The following is a 10,664-nucleotide window of genomic DNA, read 5'->3' as shown; positions in this document are numbered from 1 at the left end:
TCGATCGCAGCATCTGAAAGCACATGTGACGGTAGTTCGGAAGCGATGGATCTCTTATGAAAATTAAGCTCAATTTGCTATACTCCGCGAAAAGCAGGAGAATCTGTATGGTGTAATTTATAATTTCTTCAATCCTTATACTCCACACCAAACAGATCTTCGGCTACCCTCTACGCACGTTTCACTCCGAAACCGGCTTGCAAATTGCTTTCGTGATAGTATAGATATATTCAGCGATAACATACCTAGTGTTAAGCTTAAGTTAAGAAAAAGGTTATTGCTTAAGTAATTTTATTTCCCCAATATTTTGTTTTTTTTTTGTTTTTCTTTTATTAGTAATTTATATTTTTTTAAATTTATTTTTTTAGCTGTTTGCAGCAGCCTTATTTAGTGCAATCGGTCGCTGTTACGGATCGCCCTTAAATTGAGACCTTAATATAGCACGATTATCGGTGGTCGGTATTTCATAAGCCCGACTTTCACCTCATTTCGGCGGATGATCCCGCGATTAATATCGTATTCGCAGTTTTATCAGCACCGGCTGTTTGGTTACCGCTCGTGATTAAAAGTTACCGTTATTTGAATATGTTTGATTTGATTTTTTTGCATATTTCCTTTCGTATTCTGTTACAGCACTTATTAAGAGTTTTCTATTCAATTGGTAGGAGCTCGACTTCACTTTCGGGGGGCCGAGTTCGAATCCCAGCACGCACCTCTAACTTTTCAAAGTTGCGTGCGTTTTAAGTAATTAAAATATCACTTGCTTCAAGGGTGAATGAAAACATTGTTAGGAAACCTGCAAGCCTGAGAGTTCTCAAAAGTGTGTGGAGTCCGCCAATACGCCCTAGGCCAGCGTGGTGGACTACGACATTAACCCCTTCTCATTGTAGGGGGAGACCCGCGCCCTGTAGTGGGAGGTAATGGGTTGATATGATGATGGTGATGATTATTTTACATCACTTTTCTAAAAATTTAAATCTAAATAATCTCATCTTTCTTACCTGATGAATGAATGAATGAATGAATGAATGAAGACAATTTTATTGTACACCACAGAGAAAATTTACAGAGATACCTCATTTTCTTTTGATACAAACAAAACGTCAAGGTTGTGTAAGATTGAAAGTGCTTGTATTTTAAATTATTTCGTTTCCATTTAAATATACTATGACAATACACACATCGCCCAAAGTAAGAGTAGCTTGTGTTATGGGTACTAAGATGTACGATGAATATTTTTCTGAACTATATATATCAATACTTATAATATACAGATTTACACTCATAGGCCGAAATGTCATTCATGTTTATCATACAAACATTGTTCAGTCCTTTGAACCGAACCCACGACCTTGGACTCAGAAAGCAGGGTCGCGACCCACTACGCCAACTGGTAGTACAAATTTTTGAAATAGGAATTTGGTGCGGGGAACTCTTTAGGCATTGTTGGTCGTATTATCTATTTAATGTACTCACTATAAAGTGAAAAATAAAGATTATTCAAATATTTGGGGCAAAAGATGCTAAGGACTAAACAGTAATAACAAGTATTTGGGGCAAAATATGCTAAAGAATGAACAGTAATAACAAGTATTTGGGGAAAAGGTCTTTTGTAGGGAGTTCCATAATCCACGGTTCTAGGCCGCTTGCCTCCAGCGGATTCCAGCGACTCGCCTGATGTCATCTGTTCACCTCGTTGGTGGCCGACTTACCGGTACGGGGTCATCATTCCATCACCTTAAGACCCCAACGTCCATCGGTTCTTAGAGCTATGTGACCTGCCCATTGCCACTTCAGCTTCGCGACTCGCTGAGCTATGTCGGTAACTCGGTTCGGTTCGGTAGTACTCCTACGGATCTCCTCATTCTTCTCATTTGATCACGTAGAGATACTCGTAGCATAGCTCTCTCTATCGCCCGCTGTGTGACTCTGAGCCTTCTTTTGAGGCCCATAGTTAACGACAAAAAATTGGCTGTCTGAAAAGTCGGCTTACTGACGATAGTTGAACGTGACAACGTTGTAAGAAAATACTGATGGAATGGTTGCATTTTTCAAAAGAAAATTTTAATTTTATTTGTTTGATAGATATTATCGTTGCTATAAACAATTGACACCACATTCACTTTTCACTGCACTTCATCCTTGCCGGGAAATTGTAAATGTATTATTGAATAGAAGCTGTCCACGCGGACGCATCGCTCACTCAAATAGGAGAGAGACAGATGTCGAACGCGGAGGCTGACTGTGGCTCTTTGTCGCTAGTTCCGCGCTCTCGCTTGCTCTTCAAGCCTTGAATGGAACGCCTCAGAGCGAGGTAACGCTGCATACGTCATGTTTTTTCGTGCGTGCAGCCGGCTCCATCGAATTATAAGACGTTGTCGCGTCAAAAAGTTACGCTTGAGTTACTATAATCCATGAAAACCTGTTAAATTCAGGAACCAGGAAGACTGGTTAGCCTGTTTAAATCTTAGGCGGCATCGTAGCCTTCCACCAGCTGTGATTGCAGTCAAGGGCTAATCTGTAATGATGTTAAAAAAACATTGTTTTCATCATACACATACCGATACCGAGGCGTGCCGAAAACTTACACTGCGCGAACTAGGTGTAAACAACAAAAAGTTTCTGACGATCCCATCAAACGCCGTCCCATGACCGTCCCGTATCGTGTGAAAATAGGAAAATAAATCTGTCAAGCTGCAATCAAACACGGTTGAATGCACCTGTCGACGTCGATATTTCCTCTCTGAATGCCTTGCATAGAGGTTCATTTTGGCGGTACCTAGTCTGCTTTGAAATTAATAGGAGCACACAAATTTCCCCGCTTCTAATTGATTATGTCTGAAACGATCGCTATTCATAGAGACTAATTTGGTATTCTTATCAAAGAGTTTTTATGAGGAAATTAGGAGAAATAGAGTTACCGACATATTTCACCGATTCACGAAGCTGAAGTGACATAGCTCGAAGAATCGAAAGATGTCGGTGTTCCAGGTTTAAAAAACAAAATTATTTATGCTAAATAAATAAAACAATAAATAAATATACTACGACAATACACACATCGCCATCTAGCCTCAAAGTAAGCGTAGTTTGTGTAATAGGTACTAAGATGACTTATGAATACTTTTATGAACATTATACACTGAAAAACATCCATGATCACCACACAATTTTTTTCCGGTTGTAGGAACTGAACTCACGGCCTTGGACTCAGAAAGCAGGCCACTGCCACTGCGCCAATCGGAAATGTAATATAAAATTATTCTTCGCCAAACAGGTTAGAGAACATTATGAAGAACTCTCTCTTTTCATTATTTTAATCCCAAGTGACTATAGCTGTAATGCTATTATAATTGCATTCAAATCCGTTCATTACATTTTACATTTCCGATTTTTCGCAAAAATAGTTCATGTGCTGACACGGCTAGCCTGCAATAAAATTATGCCATGTATATAGATTTATTTGTTTTATTTATTTATTTATGTATTCATAAGACTTACAAATTCTGTCGAGTGCCATTACAATAATCAATTATAGGTGTATAGAGCATTATCGTTGTTATCTCCGGTCCCAATTTATTTATTTATTTATTTATTTATTTATTAGGTTCACCAACAGATTATACACTGAAACAAGCTTAGGGACTACAAAATTGAGAAATATAAAGTTGTAGTGTAAACCCAATTACTGGCAAACCGGCATGCGTATCTGAAAAAACAAACACACAAGTGCGGGTTCGCAAGTTTACAATAATATTATTGTTGTAACGAAGGAAACACTGTAAGATGAAGTTAAAAAAAAACAGGAAACAAAAACATAACTTAAATTAAAACAAAACAGAAATGTACGAGGCAATTATCTACTAGCTGTACTAATATGTTGTTGCAGAATTGTTTTGTATTGCTGAAGAGAACATGAGTGGATGTCGGCACGAGTAGCTTGGAATAGCTTGTTGTGCTCTCGGCAAATCCTAGCCAGGATACTGTGAGCGCCCAAATTAGTTCTATACAACTTGCCAACGAACGGTTTGAAGTTACCGAGGCGCGCATTTTTACGCGGAACAGTAAATTTAATTTTGGTCAAAATATTTGGACAGTTGATTTTATTATTTAAAATTTTGTAGAGAAATACTTGATCGGATACCCAACGACGACTTTCTAATGAAGTTAATTTAAAGAAGTTTAATCTTTCGCTATATGAGGTTAAAACGAATTGTTTTTTTTTGATGAACTGACAACAAGAACAGAAAACGTTTTTGGATTCTTTCAATCCTTAGAATAGGATCCTTATATAGTGGATTCCAAATGCTGGAGCAATACTCTAAGAGACCCCGAATTAATGCAAAGTAGACGGTTTTGAGAGCCAGACAAGAATTGAATGTTTTACAATTTCGCCAAACAAACCCCAGTAATTTGTAGCATTTACTGATTAATTGATTTATGTGTGTATTGAATGACAATTTTTTATCCAAAATAACACCTAGGTCTCTAACAGTATACACCTCGTCAAGCAACAGATTATTAAGATAATAAGAAGTTTGAAGAGGCATGCGTTTTTTTGTAAATTTAATATGTTGGCATTTTTTAATATTAAGAGGCAATTTATTTTTAACAGACCAGTTTGATATGCTATTTAAGTCATTTTGAAGAGAATCAGAGTCTAAAGGAGTTTTTATAGCTTTAAAAATTTTCAAATCATCAGCAAACAAGGTGAAATTGGAAGATTTAATGTTATCGCACACATCGTTAATATACACTAAAAACAACATAGGGCCAAGGTGGGACCCTTGTGGGACGCCAGATGGAACCCTGAACGGATCTGATTCGTAGCCACAAACTACAACCTTCTGCTGCCTGCACGACAAATAAGATGAGAGCCAAGAGAGCAAAGTTCCCTGAATACCAGCATCATACAATTTGGATATTAAAATCATATGGTCGACCCGATCGAATGCTTTACTTACGTCCATATAAATAGCATCGACTTGATATCCCTTATCAATGTTATCTATTATTTGAGTCGTGTATTCGTATTGATACTGTTGACATTTTGTTTCGAAAACCATGTTGTTGAGCAATTAGGATGGACTGCAATTGAAACGAAAGATACGGACATATTAAAGATTCGAAGACTTTGCTTACATGAGATAACAGGGAAATTGGTCTATAATTAAGTATATCATCCGCTTGCCCACTTTTAGGAATTGGTACAACATTAGCAAATTTCCATTTGTCTGGAAATATCCCAGTGACAAGAGAGCTATTAAAAATAAGGTAAAGTGGATAAGCCAGAGTTGCGGCGCAATTTTTAATGAAAATGGCTGGTAATTCATCAGGACCTGCTCCTTTATTCTTATCCAATTTCTTCAAGGCTTTTTCTACTGCCTTGAGACCCAAAGATATTGTAAGTAAGGAATTTTTATTTGTGACTGGGCATGAGATTGTTGTGAGGGCAGCACTTGTTCTTGCTCTATCATCAGTATAGACAGGCTGTGTGTAAACGGCCGAAAAATGTTTAGCGAAAGCGCCACAAATCGTTGAAGGAGATGATATTTTTTTGCCGTTAAATGTCATAACATTTGGAATCGTTCCCTGGCATTTCCTTTTTGATTTTAAAAATGACCACAGTATCTTCATGTTATTTTTACAAATATGATCTTCAATGCTTTTTTTGTAATTAGCGTAGCAACGATCTATTAGATTGTGACACAATTTTCTAGCTTCTTGAAAATCAAGTTTGGCCAGCGGGCATTTGTTTTTCTTGTATTTAAGACGGTAAGTCTCCTTCTCCTTTATTAACCTAATTAGGTTAAAAGTATACCAAGAAGGATAACAACTTCGCCTGGCTGCTGTTTTAGGTACGTGTTTAAGTATAAGCCCCTTAACTACGTCATAGAATGTATCTACCATTTGATTAACAGTATCAGTGTCATCAAAAATTGTATCCCAATTTATGCCCCTCAACAGTTCGTTTATAATTATATAGTCAGCTCGGTAAAAATTCAGCTTTTTAATTTTATTTGGACTAAGGAATTGATCTTTGTGAAAATTTACAACAGAAAGCAATGGAGGATGATACGGGTCAATTTTGCTTAGCGAAACATCTGCAGAGCATACTCTAGCTTGTAATGCCCCATTGCATAAAATTAAATCTAAGATTTTATTGTCTTTGTTGACAATGCTGTTATATTGCTTAAAATTATGTAGGTTGATAAAATCTGTGAGAAGATGCCCTAAATTGGAGTTAATATAAGTTGGCTGGGTAAAAGTTATATCTAAGTTTGATTTAGCTTCAGCCCAGTTTATGAAACCGAGATTAAAATCTCCGAGGAGGAGAACATCGCTATTCGTTCTGTATATAGCTTCGCTTATAGATGACAGCATTTGATCGAGCTTACAGAAAATTGGGGGAGGAGGCAGATAAACGGCGCAAATGTGAAATGCATGAGAAGCATTGCCGGTCGAAACCGTGACCCAGAGGTCCTCACATTCACTCTCCCAACAACTATTACGAGAGGAACTAAATTTCTTTAAGACCGCAATTAAAATCCCCCCACCCTCTTTCTTTGAACTACTAGAACTGCATCTATCCCTCCGGAAAATATTATAATTATCATTTAATATTTCAGCATCAAATACACCACTGTTTAGCCAAGTTTCCGTTATAACTATTATATCGTACTCGCACGACATGCTGTTCAAGTAAAGACTTTCTAGTTTACCTCGTATACTTCTTGCGTTTTGATAGTACACACTTAATCCACTAACAGTACCTTTTAAGAATTTACGGCTAAATCACTACACCAGAGAATAAAAGTCCATTTACACCCTAACTCTTAATTTGCATAAGAAAGTCACTATTCTTAATCCATATGGCAGGCGAAGAATCGTTCTTTCTCATCATAACGCGACCGTGTCTCACCCAAAGATATTTATATCCTTTTTCCTTTTTGTAGCTGCGCGCCATAGCATGTAGACTGCGATTAGCTGGTGAGAGGTGCTCGGACACGTAGATAGGGGTTTTATCGGCAGCTATACCCAGGTGGGAACTGTTAAGTTTATCCAAAGGGTTCGATTTGTTGAATTTTAAGCATGCACTGAGAAACTCATCCCGTTTGCGGGGCGAAGACAGCTTCAGGATAACAGACCGCGGCCTACTGCTGCTGGCGTTGACCTTGGCAATTCGGGTACACGATATAATATCGTTTTCCATAATCGGGTAAGAGATAGTTTTTCCAAGTTGAATGGCCGTATTTGTAAGGTTTTCCTTCGGAAATTCTGGGATACACTGGAGATCCAAGTTGGACTCCCGTGCCCTCTGCTCAATTTCCAACATTTTACTGTCAAGATTACGCACATTATCTTGAAGCTTCGTGTTGTCTGCACGTAGGGTTATGACTTCCGATTTCAATAATTGGATTTCACTTTGCATCTGGTCAAATTTATTAGACATGAACTCGACGGTTTTGATAAGATCGGGTATTTGTTTTATTAGACTTTGAAGCGAAGTCAACTCTTTGTTAAGTTTTTGTGCCAATGACGACTCTAAATTGATTATTTTACTCGATAAAGCCTCTTCGAAACGATTAAGACGTTCGTCAATGGTTAAAAAGTCGACCTGGACCTTGGGCTCACCCAGCAAATCTAACTCTGATGTCTTCACTGGGGTGTTGGTGTTATCGCCCTTAGCTCGAGGCATTTTACAGTCAGGACACTTCCAAGCCGCCTTGGCTTTTGACGACAATTTAGAGTAATTTTCCTTTGATAAACCGATGCATCCGTAATGGTAGTAGCTAGGACACAAGGAGCAGGTTAATCTCTCAGTTGGGCTGATATGTTGTTTACATGCAACACAGGGACTCATTATGACAGCCACACAACCATTAGACTTCCAAGTTATTATTTAACCAGGTTTCGTTAGCTTGTTATGTTGTTGCGTAGCTTGTTAGTGGCAAAAACGTCTCAAGCGCCGTGCGAAAAGTGTCGCTTACGCGTTTACGCGAGAAGATTTGTGAACAACGAACAAAATTTTGTTTACACTTTGTTACTTTCATAAAAACAATTAAAAACAGTAAATTGTTCAAGCAATACAAACATATATGTTTATTTGTCACAGATCACAACTTTTCAGACACGTATTGAGACTTAAAACACGAAAACTAGAATAAAAATACACTAAAAATACGCGAGCACCCGCACTTGCGCGCGCGCGATGTCATTTAAAACTTAAATAAGTATTTGAATAAACATTAATAAAAATAATAATATAAATGTGAATTTAGTAATAACAACGAAAACAGCCCCCTTCAGATCGGAGCACAGCAATGCTGGTTGGCGGCAGAAATAAAAATGGCGGTAAAACTTCCCCGGATGAGTACTGCCACAGAAAGCTCTATTATTACTAATGATAATTAACCTTAATATTTCCCTTTAATTGAAGGTCGTATATGCAGTACATACAAAATTTACCCCAGAACCCAAGTCGCCAAATCCCGCGTGAAATGCGGGATTAGGGTGGCATTAAATTTACAGGATTAGGGCGATATGAACGATATTTATTTGTATCCAGCTAAGCCGGGATTATTTCTAATGTTAATTTGCGGTAAAAAGCCCCGAAATGTATTCGTATTTTTACAAGCTTTTAAGATTTTTTGACGAACTCCTTGACGCAACGGTTAGCGCTGTGGATTTAAGTGGGAGGTCCCGGATTAAAATAATTTGGGAATTTATAATTTCTGAATTTTCTCTGGTCTGGTCCGGTGGGCTTCTGCCGTGGCTAGTTACCACCCTACCGACAAATATGTGCCGCTAAGTGATTTAGCGTCCCGGTACGATGTCGCGTAAAAACAAGGCAAGGGTCCTCCCATAATGAGAAGGGTTCAGGCAGTAGTCCACCACACTGGCCCAGTGTGTGGACTCCACACGCTTTTGAGAACATTATGGACAACTCTCAGGCATGCAGATTTCCTCACGATGTTTTCCTTCTCCGTTGAAGTAAGTGATATTTTGATTGCGTTAAATGCACATAACGTAGAAATGTTAGAGGTGCGTGCTGGGTTTCGAACTCGGCCCCCGGAAAGTGAAGCTAATGTCATAACCACTCGGCTATCACATCTTCTTTCGTCACTTACTGGGTATAAGTATAATTCAATAATTCTTATTCAAATCTTGAAACTACGATTAAGAATACAGACGAAGAGGTCAAACTAACACCACCAATCTTATTTTTAACCCCCAAGCTTAAAAGTTCCAGCCATCAGCACCTGAGATAATGCCGTGTTAAGATGTTTGAGCTCGTTCCGGCCTCGCCCACCCGGGTCGGCCGTAACAGTAAAAATTTCCAACGACGTACTACAACGGCTCGGCTTTTGTAACGACGCGCTGTGAATTTTTACGATGACCCCGACACCCGTGATTCAGGTTTCCTAATACCATTTTTAATCCTAATATGCCACCTACTTTTTGAGCCCACTGCGCCAGAAATGTTATGTCGAGTGTAATAATGATTATTTTTCCGACCCAAATATCGACCAATAGAATTGCACAATTCGACGTCACGTGGTACAACCTACATGGTATTATACTGATAATTTTTTGAAAATTTTCTCTGGTAGTTGCTATATATATTTTGCTATATTTATTCATTATGAAATTCTTATTTGTTAACTGTACATTTCGTCTCATGGTGCAATTCTATTGGCCGACATTTGGGACGGAAAAATAATCCCCCGAATACCACACGAGCTTCAAAATTACCGAAACCCTATAGTCTGCAGCCACGCCTTTAAAATCGGAACACAGTATTTTTATTTTTTCAGCACAGAGCTCCGAAAAGTTAGAGGTAGAGGGGGATTCCCTAACCACAAACAAGGCTATCACCGCTTCTACCTATCAATCGATTATCCTGTTTTCAGTACTATCCATTGTTCGTGCGAGTGTTGTATTACCGACCGAATTAGGCCACGTCAATGTTGGCACGGTGCAACGAGCCGTGGGATTGAGCTGTTGCCGAACCAACGTCTCCGGCCACGCGTACAAATTACGACTAATTTCGGCCACTACACCACTAAACACTAATGGTGGTGCGCGCACGGTTCAACAGCTCTCCGAACTAATCTAAACCTAATGTTGCTGACATAACAACCGGCAAAGTTCATTACGCACACATGTAGACAGTCGGTTGGCGCAGTGGGCAGTAAACCTGCTTTCTGAGTCCAAAGCCGTGGGTTCAGTTCTCACAATTGAAAAATGTTTGTGTGTAGAAAAGGATGTTTTTCAGTGTCTGGGTGTTTATCTGTATATTATAAGTATTTATGTGAATTATATTCATAAAAATATTCATCAGCTATCTTAGTAGCCATAACACAAGCTATGCTTATTTTGGGGCTTGATTGCGATGTGTGTATTGTCGTAGTATATTTATTTATTTATTACGCACATTAAAATGAATTTTCTCTGACGTTATCTGAACATGTTTATTTTGAACTATTACTATAATTTAACGTATATATACTCAAAGTAGTGGAATTAAGTCAAGTTCTGGAAATATTTTTGACCACCTCCCTAGGGCAGAGGTGAGCGCTGTGTATTAAGTGGGAGGTCTGGGGTTCTATCGCTGGCAGACAAACAAATACCTAATATTTACTTAATTATAATAGGTATAA

At 38.5% G+C, this 10,664-nt stretch overlaps 1 protein-coding gene across 1 annotated transcript; it reads right to left on the bottom strand.

The window, feature by feature from the left end:
* Positions 1–6,829: 6,829 nt before the first annotated feature.
* LOC120631226 lies at positions 6,830–7,699 on the bottom strand. The gene has a single exon (XM_039900708.1). The coding sequence runs from the start codon at positions 7,697–7,699 to the stop codon at positions 6,830–6,832; it is 870 nt and encodes a 289-aa protein (XP_039756642.1).
* Positions 7,700–10,664: the final 2,965 nt, after the last annotated feature.

Source organism: Pararge aegeria, chromosome 17, assembly GCF_905163445.1.
Source record: "Pararge aegeria chromosome 17, ilParAegt1.1, whole genome shotgun sequence".
Lineage (NCBI taxonomy): Eukaryota > Metazoa > Arthropoda > Insecta > Lepidoptera > Nymphalidae > Pararge > Pararge aegeria.
Note: the sequence above shows the minus strand (reverse complement) of the source record. Positions and strands in the feature narration are given on the sequence as shown.